Genomic DNA, 20,268 nt, shown 5'->3' on the forward strand with positions numbered 1-20,268 from the left:
CATTGCTTTCTGTCCACAGATGCTGCCAGACCTGCTGAGTTTCTCCAGTAATTTCGGTTTTTGTTTCTGATTTCCAGCATCTGCAGTTCTTGGAGTTTTTGTTCTTATTTAGTGTCTTATCAGGGAACTGTTAACAAGGGAAATTATTTTAAGCTGGGAATCATGGGAGTGAAGTAATGACAATTAGCATAGCAATTTCATAAATGTGAACTTACCACTGAAAGAGTTAACATAACCCCCAAGATAAAAACAGGACCTTTTTGTTTAGAATCCGTACAGTGTGAAAGCAGGCCATTCAGCCCATTGAGTCCACACTGACCCTCTGAAAAATATCCCACCCAGATCCATCCCCCCCCCACCCAATCCCTGTAACCTTGCATTTCCCTTGGCTAATCCACCTAGCCTGCACATTCCTGGATAGTATGGGGCAATTTAACATGGCCTGCAATCCACCTACCCTGCTCAGCATTGGGCAGGAGGGAACCCCTGCAGACATGGGGAGAATGTGGTAACTCCACACAGTCACCTGAGGGTGGAATTGAACCCAGGTCCCTGGTGCTGTGAGGCAGCAGTGCTAACCACTAAGCCATCATGCCACCCCTTGGTAGCTATCACATATCTTTCTAGCTTTGAGAAACTTGCTTTCCTGATCAATTAGCCAAATTAATTAACGAGAAAGGTAAAATTGGGAATAAACAGAACTGTAACTCTAATCGGTTCTTCTCTCTCTCACTCTGCCTCTTAGCAGCAAAGGCAGGAATAGGGCGAATAGTGAGCTCTGCTGGTTGGCACCTTTTCACGGCCATTTCTATTCATTTCCCATCTGTTTAAAATGAGCAATTTAAATGCTTTGGAATTTTTTTCCTGTGTGTTTACTGTTTTGCCTCAGTTTTCTGAGCATTGACTTTCTGCCCTCCCCACCCGAGAGAGCGAAATTGTAATTGGGATCCCTGATGTGCGTGGGTAGGGCAAGCCTGTGACAGAGGTTGTACTTTCCTTACCTGCTTCTGTCTCGACACTCTCTTCTGGTCTCGCTTCCTCCATGCTGGGTCATGGATATGCTTGAAGGTTTGATACCCAGTTTTGATTCCAGTCGGACGGTACAACTAGAGTTAAAACAAGGAACAAGTCTGTTGTACAGCACAAAAGCCACGTAACCCATTTTGTGTTAGAGAGACAGAAAATTTCAGAGAAGGCACAAGAAGACATAGCTGAACAGATTTGATGTCATAATAAAATTGCAGGATCGTGCTAACTGTCTAATCTAGAGAGAATCGAGAAGTCTCTCAATATCCTTGTTATACAGAGAGATTTTAATAGTCGCAATTTGTTTTGCAGGGCCAGGAACACAAGTATTCCAGGGGAAGGCTGGAACAATCACCCATGTCCACTCATGTAGGAGAAAGCAAACATGCCCCTTTACATCACCGATATTCCAAAATCTGTCTGTCAATCTCTACTTTAAATATACTCAATGGCTGAACTTCCACAGCCCTGTGGGGCACAGAACTCTAAAGATTCACCACCCTCTATGTATAAACATTGCTCCTCAGCTCAGTCCCAACTTGCAATCCCCTTATTTTGAAATTGCATCCCCTGGTACTAAACTGTCCAACCATGTACCTGCATCTACCCTGTCCATGATTTTCCATATTTTGCAGGTTTCTTTTGAAGCTACAGGCCCCGTTTTCCCAATATCTCTTCAGAGGACAGTCCCATCATTTCAGACTGTTGGTGAATGCTCCCCAATGCCAATCACCAATCACTGAGCTATCTATGAGGCATTCAATGTCACGATTGTGCTGCAGCGACACCAACTGACCCAAATAGCCCAAACCTCGAGCTGCTGCAGCTAATGGCACTCTCTGCCCAGAGGGTTATTGAGGGCAGTTGGAAAAACTCAGAACCCGTGAAAAGAATCCTTTGTTTTAATTTTTAAGAGGTAAAAGAGGGACACTGAACGTGTTCATTTTAATTTGTATCTTCAAGTTTAATTGAGTTTTGACACCATAGGTCTCCTGAAGAACGGCAATGATACAGATTACCTCACTACGCACAACATAAACTAGTTATCCTAGAATCAACAGCTAGATTACACATATCCACATACCACAGGATATACACTCGAGAGGTTGCAAATGGCATGTCATTCCTCCATGTCTTAGCTAATACTGAATACTTAAAGACTCACGCACTAATCACTTCAGATTAGGGACATTCACTTAAATGCTTCATCATCTAACAACAAAGAAATGTTTAATTTCCCAGTTTCTTAGCCTAAGCCACTAACTTTGGTGAAGGGAAACAAAGCTGCGATCCTCAGTAGCCAAACAACATGGCCTCCCATGATGTCTGATTTCTCTCCTTCCATTAGAGCTCCTCAGTCCACTGCTTCTGCTGCCTCCAAATCAGGCCTGTACATTTCTCCCACGTACAGCCTCTCTCACTGTCATCCACCGCAACTGCTCCTTCCTCTGGTCAGGTCTATGCTCTTCTCCACTTCACGTTCTCTCTCAGCCTCTGCTGCTGGTTTAATTTGGCGTCATGTTCAGCACAACATCGTGAGCTGAAGGGCCCGTTCCTGTGCTGTACTGTTCTTTCGCTATTCAGGTGGGTCTACTAGTTTCTGGATGCCCTTATCTGCACAGAATTTCTCAGCATCTGCGAAATCAAGCCCCCTATTTGTTTTATAAAGATCACCTCTCATTGTCCTAAACACCAACGAGTATATTGGCCCAATCTGCTCAACCTCTCCTCATGGGATAACCCCTTAATTCCAGGAAATGACTAAACATTTCTGAACTGCTCCCAATGTTTGTATATGATATGTTTAGAAAGATGACCAAAACTGTACACAGCACTCCAGGTGCAGTCTCACCAACATCCTATGTGGTTCCCTCATTTTATATACTACTCACCTTGCAATAAAGACCAATAACTCCTAGTTATTCACTGGACCCACTTATGAACTTTTTGAGATTGCTGTATCCTTCAATATCACAGCATGCTCCAATCACATCATTTAAATGCTGCTCCCCTTTTCTATCCCTGCTTTCAGAATGGAAAACCTCATTTTCCCACATTATACTCCATCTGCCAGTGTCTTGCCCACTCCCTTAACATATGACTGACTAGCACTTTGCAAACTCAAGAATTAGCTTTGTCCCTACCTTTGTATCAGCAGCATATTTGGCTACTCTACAGCTGGGCCTTCCTTCCAGGGCACTGAGATAGATTGTAAAAGGCTGAATCTCCACACTGATGCCTGTGGCACTCCTGTAGTCAGCTTGACAAATTGAAAATGACTCGTGTATCTCAATTCTGTTTCCTCTTATTTAGCTAAGCCTCTGTGCATGCTCAGATATCACATCCAACAACATGAGGGTTCAGGTACATAATTGTTGCAAGTTGCCTCACAGGTAGACAGGGTGGTTAAGAAGGTATTTAGCACACTTGTCTTCATTGCTCAGATGTTTGAGAATAGGAGTTGGGAAGTCATGTTGAGGTTGTAAGGATGTTGGTGAGGCCACTTTTGGAGTACTGTGTACAATTCCATTCACCCTGCTATACAAAAGGATATTATTAAACTGGAGAGGGCTCAGAAAAGATTTACAAGGATGTTGCTGAGACTGGAGAGTTTGAGTTATAAGGAGAGGCTGGGACTCTCTTCACTGGAGCGTAGGTGGTGGAGGAGCGTCCTGATGGAGGTTTATAAAATGATGAGGGACACAGATAAGGTGGACCACAAAGGTCTTTTCCCTAGGGTAAGGGAGTTCAAAACTAGGGGGCATATTTTTAAAGAGAAAGGAGAAAGATTTAAAAGGGACCGGAGGGGCAACCTTTTCACAGAGAGTGGCTCATGTGGAATGAGCTGCCAGAGGAAGTGGTAGATGCAGGTACAGTTACATTTAAAAGACATTTGGACAGGTACATGAACAGAAAAAGTTTCAAGGGATATGAGCTAAATGCAGGCAAATGGGACTAGTTTAGGTTGAGAAACTTGATCAGCATTGACGAGTTGGACCGAAGGGTTTGTTTTCATCCTGTATGACTCAATAAACTCTTACTGTGCAGTAACCTTTAATCTGGCACCTCAACTGCCTTTTAGAAATCCAAATAAACTGCATCTACTGGCTCATCATTCACACAATGTTTTAAAGCCTCAAAGAACCCCAATAAATTGGTTATGCTGAGTGGACATACATGGTTTGTCTGCAGTGGTGGGAATTACAGTGTTAGTGTATAATGGAGGGGATCAAGAGTTTCTCTTATTGATTCATGGAATGCAGATATCGCTGGTTAGGCACAGCATTTATTAACCATCCCTAATTGCCCAGAATCCAGTTAAGAATCAACCCTATTGCGGTGGGTCTGGAGTCACATGGAGGCCAGACCAGGGAAGGGTGGCAGTTTCCTTCCTTACAATCGACAATGGATTTGTGGTTATCATTAGACTCTTAATTCCAATTTTTCTTTTATTATTGAACTCTAACTCCAACATCTGCCATGGCAGGGTTTGAACCCAGATCCCAGAACATTATCTGGGACTCTGGATTAACAGCCCAGTGATAATACTACTAGGCCAAGGCCTTCACATAACAAGGGTTTCATCAGCTATTTCATCCCAGTGAGAGTTGGGGAGTGAAAGGAAGAAAGGAAATAACAAAACTGGGAGAACACAAACTGTACATAGAATGTACCATTTATACTGACTGCTAGCATGTCAATCACCCAATGTTGGTGGTGTCACTCTATTAAATCTTGGCCACTTGTACATTCAAACAACATTCATGCCAAATCACAGGTTGAGAACAGCATGCAAGAATCAGAAGTTACCAAGGATGCACCAAACAGGAATTTCACAATATGTCAGAGTTTAGACTTGCTTACACAAACACTGAAAGGTTTGAGTCTCTCTAATAAAGCATGGTGTATGGCAGTGCAAAACAATTACCTGCAGCCCTGCTGCTGAGATTCTACGATAAAATTCATCATCCTCACGGCCCCATCCCCAAAACCGATTTGACATTCCATTACACTGTAAAAGAACAAACAGAAATTGCACAGTTTCCAAAATAAAGAAAAACACCACTTTGGGCAATACGTCAATGCCAGAGCTTCCACAAGCACATGAGCTTCCTCCCAACCCACCACATCGACATATCCTTCCATCCCCTTCTCTTTCATTTGTTTTCTCTCTCATCTCATTGTCTCATAGTACGTTAGTCACTTCAACATTTCATCTGGTAGCCAGTTTCAGAGTCATGCTAATATCTCTGAGTACAGAAGTTTTTCCTGTATTCCCTAATTCAATTTACAATTATTGCAAAGCAGCTGTGATCCGAATACATTGGGCAGGGAACTAATCGCAAGAAATTTAGACGACAATAAAAGAGACATGTTACACTAAATGCACACTGAAGCTTAGATAATAAAGAGGGCATTTATGACTGTGTCTTTTCCATCTAAAACTCACCTCTTCAATATAACACATCCCAGGGACTGTTTTTGAAGGATGCAATTTAGTGACTAATGATGAGGATAAACTAAGAGAATGAAGCTGTATTCAGTTGAAAAGCCTATGGCCCAAACATATACTCCTGTTTTTAATGAGTGAGGCTTGATTAAGTTTCATGATTGCTAAGGCCTATAATTAGTAAAGGAAACCAGTTAGTGTGGTTGGCCGTGGCTAACTGGTGGTGCGCCATTGCCTCTGATAAGTTTCAAGTCCCACTCCAGACACATATCAGTTGCTGACATTTCAATGATGTAATGAAACAGTACTGCAGTGGCGGAGCTGCTGATGTTTAACAACACTGTCTTCCACCTCAGGCAGGAAAAAAAGATCACTGCAGACTAAGAGAAGTAGAGAAGCTCTGATCAGTAATTATCCATCACTTAGTAGAGTTAAAACAGAATATCTTGCTAGTATCTTCCTGGGAGCTTGCTGTGTTTCCCTACATTAACACAATTATGACACTTAATGAGTACTTCACTGGCTATGAAACAATTTGGGTCATCCCAAAACTAAAATTACTTTCCTTTTCTCACAGATACCTGCAAGATAGTTCCTAACTGAGGAATCATTACGTACCAGCCATATTCATCCAAGTTCAACTCTTTGATTTCTAGCTCTATCAAAATGCCGAGTGATTGTAAATATCGCTCATAGTGATAGTAATTACTAAGTTAACCGTCAAACACCAGTCCCTACTGATCCATTGAACCAATGGATTAGCTCCCTGCCCAGCATATTCAGATCTCATCTGTTTTTCAATCAATAATAGTTATGGGCTCTGTGTCGAATTATTACCCACCAGTTCAAAATGCTGCTTGGTCAGGAGGAGGATCCCTCCTACATAGCTGCTGTAATGGTAGAGAGGATGAAGGTCTGGGGAAGCCACATGAAATGGCCCCTTTTCAGGATACCCATAATCCAGCTGGTCATTCTGGGGTAACAAGTCCACGTCATGCATAGCGAGGTAATCCGTATCATTGCCACTCTCCAGGAAACCCACGTTTATCAAAGAAGCTCGATTAAACCTGCAACACAAATTAAAATGAACACGATATTAGGGGCCCTCTCGTACATTTAAAAATTTTTTTTTTACAGATTCTAAGCTTTCAAAACTGATCATTGATTATAAGTCAATAACTAAAATGAGTTAACTCATCTTAAAGAATACAGTTGCTTTAAAAAAGCCAATTTCCTTTCATCACACTATTAAAAAGGTACACACAGAGCACAGCCTTGTGTATGAGAATCAGCAACAAATTCATGGGCTGGGATCCATTTTGAGGCTTGATCTAAATAATGAAGGTTTTTATACGATGCAGTTAAGGTAGAAGGATGGAATTGAGGAACATGGTCAAAATCCATATGTAGCAAATGTAACGTCAGGAGCAAAATTTTAGACAAGAAGAACATGTGTGTGTTTAGTCGGTAGATTATCAATGGATTGCAAGAGAAGAGATGGGAAGCCTCCGTAACTCCCCTAGCGCACAGACACACACACACACACATGTTTGCTCCTGACATTACATTTGCTGTATGTGGATTTTGAGCATGCTCCTCAATCTCATCCTACAACCTCAACAGCAGGTCGGTGATCAATAAATTGTGATCACATAACTGGTTCAAATGAAGAAGTTTTCCATCGTTTAGTTGACAATGAAAAGGAAACTGAAAGGCTGAACCTTAGTTGGTTTTAGATTCCTCCTGCCTTTTATGCTTTGGGCATTGCTGGGTAATTTCCCCACAATGCCTGGTTATTGCCTGTTTAATTGCTGCAAAACACTTCGGTTAGGAGATGGCTAGTTACAGTGCATAGTCTTCAGCACTCAGAACTTTGCCAGGACCCATAGACTTTGCTGTTTCCATTGCACTCAGCTACTAATATCACAACTAGGAGGTAAATATGATTGCTACCCATCATTTCCAGTTATAGACACTTGCCAACACGTTGGCTTTGACTTTTGCACTTTCATCTGGTTAACTGAAGCAGAAAACAGGATATTCATGGAGTCTCCTCCTTGTACATCTTGCCCTACTGTCCACCACTATTACTGAGAATGTGATGGGATACAGAGCCTTCCTTTGAAAGCTGAAGGCAGTAGAAAGATTAGCTAATCAAAAGTTGGAAAAAAAAACTCAACCATGTTGCTTCTGCAATTATAAGGAGCACGTGGATGTAACATCACTCAGTTGGTGCCTAATTTTAAATATTCCTGATTTCTGGTCTGCTATTCACCCCATCATGTTTGAAATTACATTCACCAGAAACCCTGCCTGCAGCTACTGCAGGAGTTATCTTTGTGATGTGAAAGATTATTTCTGGAGGGAAAATAAACAATGATAGGTATGCATAATCATACATTAGAAATCATCAGTAGATGAAAATTATTCAATGAAAACTAAACACGCAAATAGTCCACTTTGAAAACAGACCAAAACTGACCCAAAAACAAATTGCAGCATGTATTGGATAGACAGGGTTTTGTGAGGCAATGGTAGTGTCCCTACCTTTGGGCCAGAAGTTCCATGTTAAAGTCTCACCTCCTAGATGTGTCATATGTCCAAAATGTTGAGTAAAATAACTCTGTTGGATATAGACATGTATCTACCATTGTGGCTCACATACATAACATGCAGAAAATGTACATCTTGGGTGTTAGTGCAGGACAGTCACAAGCTGAAATAGTGTTGCCTCATTTCCTTTTCTACCATGGGTTTCTCCGGGGCAGGAATGGTTGCTTGATGTTCCAGGGTTTAGAGCATTTAAAAAGAATAGGGAGGGGAAGAAAAAAGAGGAGGGGGTGTAGCACTACTAATCAGAGAGGGTGTCACAGCTACAGAAGCTTCCATTGTCGAGGAAGATCTGCCTACCGAGTCAGTATGGATGGAAATTAGGAACAACAAGGGAGCAGTCACCTCGTTAGGGGTTTACTACAGGCCCCCCAATAGCAGCAGGGAGATGGAAGAAAGCATAGGTCAGCAGACTTTGGAAAAGTGTGGACGTAGTAGTGCTATTGTAATGGGTGACTTTAACTTTCCCAATATTTATTGGAACCTCCTTCGAGCAGAAGATTTGAATGGAACTGTTTTTGTAAGGTGTGTTCAGGAGGGTTTCCTAACTCAGTACGTTGACAGGCCGATGAGGGGAGAGGCCATTCTAGGCTTAGTGCTCGGAAACGAGCCGGGGCAGGTATCAGATCTTGTGGTGGGAGAGCATTTTGGTGATAGTGACCACAACTGCCTCACATTCTACATAGCTATGGAGAAGGTCAGGATTAGGCAAAATGGGAGGATATTTAATTGGGGAAGAGGAAACTATGATGCGATTCGATATGAGTTAGGAAGCATGGATTGGGAGCAATTGTTCCATGGTAAAGGCACTATAGATATGTGGAGACTGTTTAAGGAACAGTTGTTGAAAGTGATGAATAAATATGTCCCGTTGAGACAGGCAAGAAGGAGTAAGATAAAGTCACATAGTATTTAATCTTCAAATTTATCCTCCTAGCTGCCCCCTGGCTCACACTCCCCCGACTCCTGCTGCTGAAATGGATTTGATCTATTCTCTTTTGATATCGAATTATTTCAGGCAACAACCTAGTGAATCTCTGCTTCTTGCCTGCAACCTGCGTGCCAATTATTTGCCCCCTCTACTCAGGGGAAAACAACGTTTGTAATCTACCTTCATTACTGAAACCCTCCAGCCCAGGTAACACAGAGCTGTAGTTATTTAAGGACAGAAAGAGGCCATCCAATACATCTTTTCTGTGCTGATCACTAACACCCATCTATTCTAGTCCCATTTCTCAGCACTTTTAACCCATAGCCTTGCATGCTATGGTGTTTCAAGTGTTCAGTTAAATTGTTCTTAAATATCTGGAGGGTTCCTGCATCTACTGCCCTTTTAGGCAGTGAGTTCCAGATACTTATAACCCTTTGGGTACATTTTCTTTCCATCAATTTCCCTCTAAAACCCTTGATCCTGACCTTAAAGCTGTCCCAAAGGGTGTGGTGCTGGAAAAGGACAGCCGGTCAGGCAGTATCCGAGGAGCAGGAGAATCAATATTTCGAGCATCTCCAGCATCTGCAGTCATCACTTACTCCTCCTTAAAACTGTGCCCCCAGTTATGATTCTACTGAGGGGAAACGTTCTTCCTTATCTATCCTTTCTATACCACTCGTAACTTGTACACCTCAGTCAGATCACACATCAGCCTTCTCAGCTCTTATGAAGACAAGCCTAGCTGGCCTAGACTATTTTCATAGATAAATCACTCCAGGCCAGGCAACATCCTAGTGAATTTCTTCTGCAACCTCTGCAATGCAAGCGCATCATTCCTATAGAGTGGTGACCTGAGCTGCACACAATTCTCTAGCACTGGCCAAGCCAAAGTTCACTGCAGCTCCATCATAAACTTCCTGCTCTTGTCAGAGAGCGAGAGCACAAAGACAGGGCCTTTGGCCCAAACTGGTCCATGCCAACCAAAATGTCCATCCACGCTAACCCCATTTCCCTGCACTTGGCCCATATCCTTCTAATCCTTTCCTATCCATGTATTTGTCCAAATGCCTTTTAAATGTTATCAATGTACCGCCTCAACTATTTCAGCTGGCAGCTCATTCCATATGCATGTCACCCTCTGTTTAAAAAAAAATTGCTTCTCAGGTTCCCTTTTATTCTTTCCCCTCTAACCATAAACTGATGCCCTCTAATCCTCAATTCCCCAACCCTGGGAAAAAGACTGTGTGCGTTCACCCTCCATGCCTGTCATGGTCTTAAACTCTTCTTTAAGATACCCCTTCAGTCACCGATGCTTTAAAAAAAAGGTCCTAGCTTGTCCAACCTCTCCTTATAACACAGACCATTGAGTCCTGGCAACATTCTTTCAATTTCTTTTGCACTCTTTCAAGTTTTATAGCAACCTTCCTATAGCAAGGTGACCAAAATGAACACAGAGGGATCTTGTTGTGCAGGTACATAGATCCCTTAAAATGGCCACCCAAGTGGACAGGGTTGTTAAGAAAGCATATGGTGTTTTGACTTTCATTAACGGGGTATTGAGTTTAAGAGTCATGAGATCTTGTTGCAGCTCTATAAAACTTTGGTTAGACCGCACTTGGAATACTGCGTCCAGTTCTGGTCGCCCTATTATAGGAAAGATGTGGATGCTTTGGAGAGGGTTCAGAGATGTGGATGCTGCCTGGGCTGGAGGACTTATCTTATGAAGAGAGGTTGATTAAGCTCGGACTTTTTTCATTGGAGAAAAGGAGGAGGAGAGGGGACCTAATTGAGGTATACAAGATAATGAGAGGCGTAGATAGACTCGATAGCCAGAGACTATTTCCCAGGGCAGAAATGACTAACATGAGGGGTCATAGTTTTAAACTGGTTGGAGGAAAGTATAGAGGGGATGTCAGAGGCGGGTTCTTTACACAGGGAGTTGTGAGAGCATGGAATGAGTTGCCAGCAGCAGTTGTGGAAGCAAGGTCATTGGGGACATTTAAGAGACTGCTGGACATGTGTATGGTCACAGACATTTGAGGGTGCACACATGAGGATCAGTGGTCGGCACAACATTGTGGGCTGAAGGGCCTGTTCTGTGCTGTACTGTTCTATGTTCTAGTTCTAATTGCTGCTGATTGGCTGTTGCCTGTCTTACTCCATTCCCCAGATGCACATATGCCTCGCTGCATTCAACTCTTGACAGCCAATTGGTGAAGGAGACCAGAACTCAATCTTTCCTCAGTTTTACAGTTATTCACAAACTGAAATGTTACAAGTGTATAGCTCCTAACTTTACAACCTCACCAACCAATGACAATAAAAGGTCTCGCCACAGATGCTCAAGGAATCATATAGTGGATTAAACAAATAACACACTGTCTCCATTTAGACCATGGTCACTGTATTCTCCTGGTTGTAATTATCAGTAGACTCCATTTGCAGTGGGGGTAGAACACACAACATAGAAAAGTCCAGCATAGAACAGGCCCTTCGCTCCACGATGTTGTGCCGAGCTGTAATTCTAATGTAAAATATAGTAACCTACCCACTCCTCAACTCACTGCTATCCATGTGCATGTCCAGCAGTCGCTTAAATGTCCCCAATGACTCTACTTCCACCACCACAGCTGGCAACGCATTTCATGCATTCACAACTCTCTCTGTAAAGAACCTACCTCTGACGTCCCCTCTCTACCTTCCTCCTAATATCTTAAAACAATGACCCCTCCTGCCAGTCAATCCTGCCCTGGGGAAAATTCTGGCTATTGACTCTATTCATGCCTCTCATTACCTTGTATACCTTGATCAAGTCACCTCTCTTCCTCCTTCTCTCCAGAGAGAAAAGCCCAAGCTTAGTCAACCTCTCTTAATAAGACAAGCCCTCCAGTCATGGCAGCATCCTGGTAAACTTTCTTTGCACCCTCTCCAAAGCCTCTGTATCGTTCCTACAGTAGGGCGACCAGAACTGGACACAATATTCCAAGTGTGGTCTCACCAGGGACTTGTAGAGCTGCAGCAAAAGCTTGCGGCTCTTAAACTCGATCCCTCTGTTAATGAAAGCCAAAACACCATATGCTTTCTTAACAACCCTATCCACTGGGTGGCAACTTTGAGGGATCTATGTATTTGCACTCAGATCCCTCTGTTCCTCCACACTGCCAAGAATCCTGTCTTTAATCTTATATTCAGCATTAGAGTTCGACCTTCCAAAATGCATCACTTCGCATTTATCCAGGTTGAATTCCATATGCCTGTTCTCAGCCTAGCTCTGCATCCTGTCTACGTTGCGCTGCAGCTTGCAATAGCCCTCGATACTATCAACAGCACCTCCAACGTTTGTGTCATCAGCATATTTACTAACCCACCCCTCAACCTTCTCGTCCAAGTCATTTATAAAAAGTACAAAGAGCAGAGGCCCAAGAACAGAGCTCTACAGGGCACCACTCAACACTGTCCTCCAGGCAGAATATTTTCCATCTACAACCACTCTCTGCCTTCTGTCAGCCAGCCAATTCTGAATCCAGATAGCCAAATTTCCCCGTATCCTATACTTCCTGACTTTATGAAATGAGCCTGCCATGGAGAACCTTATCAAATGCCTTGCTGAAGTCCATGTACACCACATCCACTGCTCGACCTTCATCGACCTGTCTCATCACCTCCTGAAATAACTCAATAAGATTAGTGAGGCATATCCTGCCCCTCACAAAGCCATGTTGACTGCTTTTAATCACTCTATGCTTTTCCAAATAGTCATAAATCCTATCCCTCAGAATTCTTTCCAAAACCTTGCTGACCACAGACGTAAGACTGACTGGTCTGTAATTGCCAGGGATTTCCCTATTTCCCTTTTCAAAAAAGAGGAACATTCGCCTCCCTCCAATTCTCTGGTACAACTCCCATGGAGAGTGAGGAGGCAAAGATCTTCGACAGCGGCTTAGCAACCTCCATTCTCACTTCCCGGAGCAGCCTGGGATAAATCTGGTCTGGCCCTGGGGACTTATCAATCTTAATGTTTGCCAAAATTTCCAGCACATCAACTTCATCAATGTTGATCTGGTCAAGCCTGTTTCCCAGCTCCTCAAAGTTCTCATTCACAACAAGATCCCTTTCCTTAGTGAAAACTGAAGCAAAAAACACATTTAGAGCTTCCCCTATCTGCTCAGACCCCACGCACAAGTTCTCTATGCTATCCCTGATCGGCCCTACCTTCTCCCGGATTATGCTCTTATTCCTCACGTATGAGTAAAATGCCTTTGGGTTCTCCCTAATCCTTCCTGCCAAACCTTTCTCGTGCCCTCTCCTGGCTCTCCTCAGTCCATTTCTGAGCTCTTTTCTAGTACACCTGTAATCCTCTAAAGCTGTACTAGATCTTTGCTTCCTCCACCTTACGTAAGCTGCCTTCTTCCTTTTGACAAGAAGCTCCTCTGTTCTCGTCATCCAAGGCTCCTTAACCTTACCCCTTCTTACCTGTCTCAGAGGAACAAATTTGTGCATCACTCGCAACAATTGCTCCTTAAACAGTCTCCACATGTCTGCTGTGCCCTTTCTGTGGAACAATTGCTCCCAGTCTGTACTTCCCAACTCATGTCTGATAGTGTCATAATTTCCTTTTCCCCAATTAAATATCTTCCCTTGGTAACTGCTTGTTTCCCCCCCCCACCAAAGCTATGCTAAATGTGAGGCAGTTGTGGTCACTGTCATCAAAGTGCTCTCCCACTGCGAGATCTGACACCTGTCCTGGCTCATTGTCGAGCACCAAATCCAAAATGGCCTCTCCCCTCGTCGGCCTCTCTACATACTGAGTAAGGAAACCCACCTGAACACACCTGACAAAAATGGTTCCATCCAAACCATCTGCACCAAAGAGGTTCCAGTCAATATTCGGAAAGTTGAAGTCACCCATAACAACAACCCTGCTACATCTGCGTTTTTCCAAAACCTGCCCGCCTCTCAGTTTTTCAATCTCTCTACTGCTATTAGGTGGTCTGTAGAAAACCCCCAATGCGGTGCCTTTTCCCTTGCTGTTCCTACCTTCCACCCATACTGACTCAGTAGACAAACCTTTCTCAACAACCTTTGTTTCTGTACACTCTCTGATTAGCAATGCTACACCCCCTCCTCTTTTTCCACCCTCCCTGTTCTTTTTAAACATTCTAAACCCTGGAACATCCAGCAACCACTCCTGCCGCTGTGAAACCCATGTCTCTGTTATGGCCACAACATCATAGTCCCAAATACTGATCCAAGTCATAAGGATGTCATTTATCATTTTTGAAGGCAGAAAACTCACTACAGTTTGGGATCTCAGCAGAGGAATGACCAGCACAACACCAGCAATTATTACAGGAACGTGGTCTGAGGCCAAGTGTTGAACAAAAAACAATTGATTTTGGGTGTCTATAATAACTCTTGCTACTGTTAATGGAAAGGAAGGATTCCAATAACAGTTGAGCAAAAACTCACAACTTGCTGTGACTTTCCTTAAATGAACGGTTACTACTAAGAGTATTTGATTCTCACTTTAACAAATGATTATATAGAAGTGATTGTGTTAATCCCCTCTATTAAAGCCCAGTACCTGAAGTGATCAACTTGGTTGATTACAAGGATCTTGTGCCTGATTTTCTTCTTGTTTAAAAATGCATGCATGTATGGCACAAAAGTCAATAGTTCTTCAAATCGCTCCCTGAAAGGGACAATGATTGCGATTTTGTGAGGGCCCCAGGCAGAATTGTCGGTCTCTTCCTGACAAGATTTGTGCACCAAGGCATCGTCGTTGCTGTTCCGACTGCTGCTTATTGTGCAGTTGTAGTGCAGCCATATAACAGAGAAAAATCCAAGTAGTATTAAAGTACAGAATAGTTTAAAGATGGAACATCTCGGTAACATCCTAAGGAGCAGGCCTGACCTGAAAAACATAATTGCACAAACACATTAATTTCTAGAGAGACTAAATGGCCTAACTAGAAGGAGCAAGACTCAATAAAGCTACAGAAAACATTTGTGATAACGAGATGAATACCAAAACAGCTTAGGGCATGTTTTTCTTGATTGTCTCTGGTTAGGTCCTAAGCCCATTATACCTACGGTTATACCGTTAAAGGTTGCAGCCTTTACTCCAATTGTCAATTATTCTAACCATACCTTGCAATTCATTAGCACCTAAGCCCATTCAAGATAGTTAGCATCCTATATATTAAGAAATACATACATCCAGGAACAATATTACTGCAATAAATTGCAAGACACACATGTTTACACACACAACTACATGCAGTATATTCAAATCTGGAATCCAATCTCAACAGACAAGCTTAGTTAATAATTGTTGGTCCTGCCATAAAATCATTAGCTTTAAGAAAGTTCCATATCAGACAGTGTTCTGTGCCCACTCAATATAAACATATACTTGGTTTTAATGACAGTCCCATACTGCAGCCTGGCAACACGCAGAAATATTAAGCAATAGGCAGTCTCAAATGGTTACTGAAGACCTGTGAGAAAACATGCCAGAAATGAACATATGTTCTCCACTGGACAGTCTGTGCCATTAAAGGTAGTCCTGTGTTTCACTACACACTCTCAGTACAGAAATATAAATCGCTGAAAAGTAATCAGTCCAATCAGAAGCAGACCTATACAAACATACTGCTCCTGACACAGAAACCTTTCCTGGAAAACAGAAGCCACTCAGAAACTCGAGTTAATGTGCACAAGTCAGAATGTTCACAGGACTAGCGTGCTTAATACGTAGTTCTAATACCCTAACCTGCACAGCTCTCACACACACCCCTTAGTATGGTTGGATAGTTACACAATTAGAGCTGAAAAATGTGTTGCTGGAAAAGCGCAGCAGGTCAGGCAGCATCCAAGGAGCAGGAGAATCGACATTTCGGGCATAAGCCCTTCTTCAGGAAGTTACACAATTAGGCAGCTGACATTATACAAGACTTGCTCACATGCAGCAGCACAGAAACATATGTCAATCACAAACTGGACTGATCTATGGAGAGACTGACTCATGCACCAGCCTTCCCAAACAATTAGGAAATATATCACTGAAATACTGTGATTACTCAAGTGGCCATTAATGCCAAGACATACCGCTACATGCACAGAGCACATGTATACGGCATATTAAAGTAGTACTGAATTCTTAACGCTCACTGAATGTATCCATTTAATTCACGCTTCCACAACAGGCAGTTTCATTTTACGCTGGAACAATAGCCTTCCTGCAGACATGATAAATAAGGCGTTTTACAATGTCTCACAATACCATCTTTTTCACAACTGCTTACCTCAATTAAAAAGCATAAAAGTCACTGCTCTTCAATCATTTAACTTATCTGTCACTAAGCTGCTTACTTTGTGATGCACTTGCCCAGACTACTCCGCCTGTGTCCTGTTTGCTCAGAATGTTGGGTAATTGATGTCAATGCTCACAGTACTTACTCAAATCCCATTCTACAGCATCACTAGTTTAACTAAATGGGAGCAACAAGGGGAGAGGGGGAAAAGAGAGACAGACAGACGAGGAGGAGGAGGAATGGGAAGTTTATAAGCATGCTCTACAAATCACCAATATCTCCTTGTCACTTAGAAAAGCCACTAAAGTCCTGATGAAGGGCTTTGCCCGAAACGTCAATTTTCCCACTCCTCCGATGCTGCCTGACCTCCTGTGGCTTTTCTAGCACCACACTTCAACATCAAAGCCCTACTGCCCAGTAAATTAAAGACAAGAGTGCAACAGTGACCTTAACAGATCAACAGTAGCAAGACACAGTTTCAAAATGCCAACTCGACAGATTGAAGACAACACAAGAGAGAAGTAGAGTACGTATTTAACTGCCAGTGATTAAAGTACAAATTGCTCCTAAGGAGAATGAAAACTGCAAACGCAGCCACTGCAACACAAAAGCCATTGAACAGAATGGTGACATACTGTTTCCAACAGGGCTCTGTGCAAACAGGGCTAAAAAAGCACATTGCTAGAATTAGATATTTAAAAACGTATTGTTTCAGAGCCAGGTTGCACATTGAACGGCTCGGGATGACAGTTTGCCAAAAATAATTTGCAACATGTGTCCAATTGTGGTCGCCCAGTTATAGGAAGGATATGATTAAGCTGGAGAGGGCTCAGAAGAGATTTCCCAGGATCTTGCTGGGTATGGAGGGTTTCAGTTATAAAGAGAGGCCGGGATCAGCTGGGACTCTTTTCACTGGAGTGTAGGAGGTTGAGAGGCGACCTTATCGAAGTTTATAAAATAATGAGGGGTATAGATAGAGTTAGATAGTTGTCTTTTGAGTGTGGTGCTGGAAAAGCACAAGCATCAGGCAGCATCCGAGGAGCAGGAGAAATGATGTTTTGAGCATAAGTCCTACGTCAGCCTTTTGCCCGAAACATCGATTCTCCTGCTCCTCGGATGCTGACTGACTGGCTGTGCTTTTCCAGCACCATACTCTTCAACTCTTGATCTCTAGCATCTGCAGTCCTCACTTTCTCATAGCTATCTTTTTCCTAAGATGGGGGATTTCAAGAGTAGGGGGCACATTTTTAAGGTGAGAGATTTAAAAAAGACATGAGGGGAAAGTTGTTTACACAGAGGGTGGTTGGCGTGTGGAATGAACTTCCTGAGGAAATGGGGGATGCAGGCATGACAATTACAACATTTAAAAGACATTTGGATAAGTACATGAATAGGAAAGGTTTGGACGGATACGGGCCAAGTGCAGGTTGGTGGGACTAGTTTAGTTTGGGATTATGGTCTGCATGGACTGGTTGGGCCGAAGGGTGTGTTTCTGTGCTGGATGACTCTATATAAACTAACACTTGTGATTTACACTTCATCTTGCAGTGCTCTATGCAAAAAAGAATTAATAACTGTACTCCCCAATATGCACATGTCAATACAGTGCATTCAATAGCACTTTGCAAAACAATGTAGGTGCAACGCCCTGTAGGTCTTCAATTGTCCTGACCGAACCTAGATGACTCCAGACCTACAGCAATGTGCGTAACTCTCAACTACACTCAGAAATGGCCTAACAAGCCATTCAGTTTTATCAAACCAGTTGGGCTGCGGCAGTTTAAGGCAACAGCTCACCAACACGCTTTCAAGAGCAATCCCCCCAGTGGTGACCCTGCTAGGAACACTCGCACCTCATGACTGAATTCAAGAAAAGTTAGTAAGTTATACTAATAATTTGGCACAATTTGTGGATATATACTCAGACCCTACATACATGGACCATCAAGTCTTGGGGGCGGGGGGGGGGGGGGAGAACGCAGAGGTCCTGACTTACTCTAAAGCAGGAATGTTACCCAGGGTGCCACAAGAACTCCGACTGCAAAGCAGTTTAACCACGGATCGGAATGGTGATGACTTTGGTGCAGAAATCAGACATTGTCGACCACTGTCAGTCCTGAAAAGTGCCTGGTCCACCTCAAGATCCTATGGAAGGATAAGGTGTCGAAAAGATGTGAACAACCGGTGAAGATGGGTCATTTCATGCTGCTGCTATGCATGACCAACACATGTTCACTGTGAACAGGATGATGCTGTAAAGCCACAAAGATGACATGCCTCCCACACGTATAATGTGGTACCTGAATTTGTGTGTCACTGTGATTCCAGGTACACAGACTATAAATCCCCACAACTGGGTATTGTTTGTAACCAACAAGTCCATGATTACACAACTCAGAACATAGTTTCCAACATTTGGTGGAAATGCAACGTACTTCCTGAAAAATCCCAATTATGCCAACAATCAATTGAAGATTATTAGTTAGCCTCACTTATGCTTCCTAAAAGCTACATACATTCATATGCAGAGCATGGCTCTCTGCAAGAAAAAGGAATTTCTCCAGGCACTATACTTTTTCAATTAACCAAGCACTCGGAGGATACTATTCCTTGGTTCCGTCTCCATGGCAACCAGTGTCAACTTCAAAAAGTGTGGAGCTGGATACACAGGTCAGACAGCATCTGAGGAGCAGGAGAGTTGATGATGCAGGCATGAGTCCTCCTGATGAAGGAGGGGCAGCACGGTGGCTCAGTGGTTAGCACTGCCGCCTCACAGCGCCAGGGTCTCGGGTTCGATTCCAACCTCAGGGGAGACTGTCTGTGTGGAGTTTTCACATTCTCCCCTTGTCTGCATGGGGTTCCTCCCACAATCCAAAGATGTGCAGCTTAGGGTAGATTGGTCTTGGGAAATTGCACCATTCTGCCCAGGGATGTCAAATTAGGTGCATTGGTCAGGGGTAAATATAGAGTCGGTAAATAGGTCTGGGTGGGTTACTCTTCAGAGGGTTGGTGTGGACATGTTGGGACAAATTGCCTGTTTCCCCACTTTAGGGATTCTACAGGGAGGGGGCAGAGAGTGAAATATAGGACCAGTGCCCTCGAACCACTCTCAAGGGGCAAGTCGCCAGGGCAGGGCGGGCTGACTGACTCTTCAGGGCATTCTGGGATGTCCCGGGGAGCGACTATGCACAGGTCCTGGGGGAGCTTTTAAATGCTGGAGAATTGCCCCTTTCTTGGCGCAGGGCAGTCATCGTCCTACTGCTGCTGAAGGAGGACTTTCGTTTTTTTAACCAACTTGTGTCCGGTCTCCCTCCTCAGCACGGATTACAAAATCTTCGCCAGGGTGTTGTCTTGTCGCCTGGCCTCTGTGCTGGCCCACATGATCCACCCAGACCAGTCCTACATGGTCCCGGGCCGGAGGATACACGACAACGTCCACCTGGTCCGGGACCTGATCCATTTCTGTCGACGGGCTGGTCTGCCGAGCGCCTTCCTGTCTCTCGATCAGAAGAAGGTGTTCGACAGGGTCGATCACGAGTACCTGCTCGGGACTCTGCGGGCATTCGGGTTCGGGACTCGGTTCGTCGTCCGGATCTGGCTTCTGTACACCGCCACAGAGTGTCTGGTTAAAGTTAACGGGTCCCTGACGGCGCCCCTTCCCTTCGGGAGAGGAGTGCGTCAAGGCTGCCCCCTGTCCGGCCAGCTGTATTCCCTGTGCGTGGAGCCTTTCCTGCGCCTCTTGCGGAGGAGGTTGTCGGGGCTGGTTCTGCGCGGCGCGGGCACGGGGGTGGTCCTCTCGGCCTACGCCGACGACGTGCTCCTCACTTTCACCGACCCGGCTGACCTGGGGAGGATGCGCGAGTGCCAGGCCGTGTACTCGGCGGCATCTTCCGCCAGGATCAACTGGGCCAAATGTTCCGGACTACTGGCCGGCC

General features: G+C 43.9%; 1 protein-coding gene across 8 annotated transcripts in view; it reads right to left on the reverse strand.

Moving 5' to 3' along the window:
- b4galt7 (xylosylprotein beta 1,4-galactosyltransferase, polypeptide 7 (galactosyltransferase I)) overlaps positions 1 to 20,268 on the reverse strand; it is a 52,506-nt gene that overhangs the window by 12,092 nt on the left and 20,146 nt on the right. For all 8 annotated transcript variants that reach the window (XM_043704045.1, XM_043704042.1, XM_043704040.1 and 5 more), the window contains 4 exons: positions 14,602 to 14,931; positions 6,318 to 6,543; positions 4,955 to 5,038; positions 1,002 to 1,106 (listed from right to left, as the gene is read on the reverse strand). In XM_043704045.1, coding sequence (XP_043559980.1) covers positions 1,002 to 1,106; positions 4,955 to 5,038; positions 6,318 to 6,543; positions 14,602 to 14,931 — 745 coding nt within the window. The remainder of the gene's footprint in view (positions 1 to 1,001; positions 1,107 to 4,954; positions 5,039 to 6,317; positions 6,544 to 14,601; positions 14,932 to 20,268) is intronic.

Source organism: Chiloscyllium plagiosum, chromosome 14, assembly GCF_004010195.1.
Source record: "Chiloscyllium plagiosum isolate BGI_BamShark_2017 chromosome 14, ASM401019v2, whole genome shotgun sequence".
NCBI classification, from domain to species: domain Eukaryota; kingdom Metazoa; phylum Chordata; class Chondrichthyes; order Orectolobiformes; family Hemiscylliidae; genus Chiloscyllium; species Chiloscyllium plagiosum.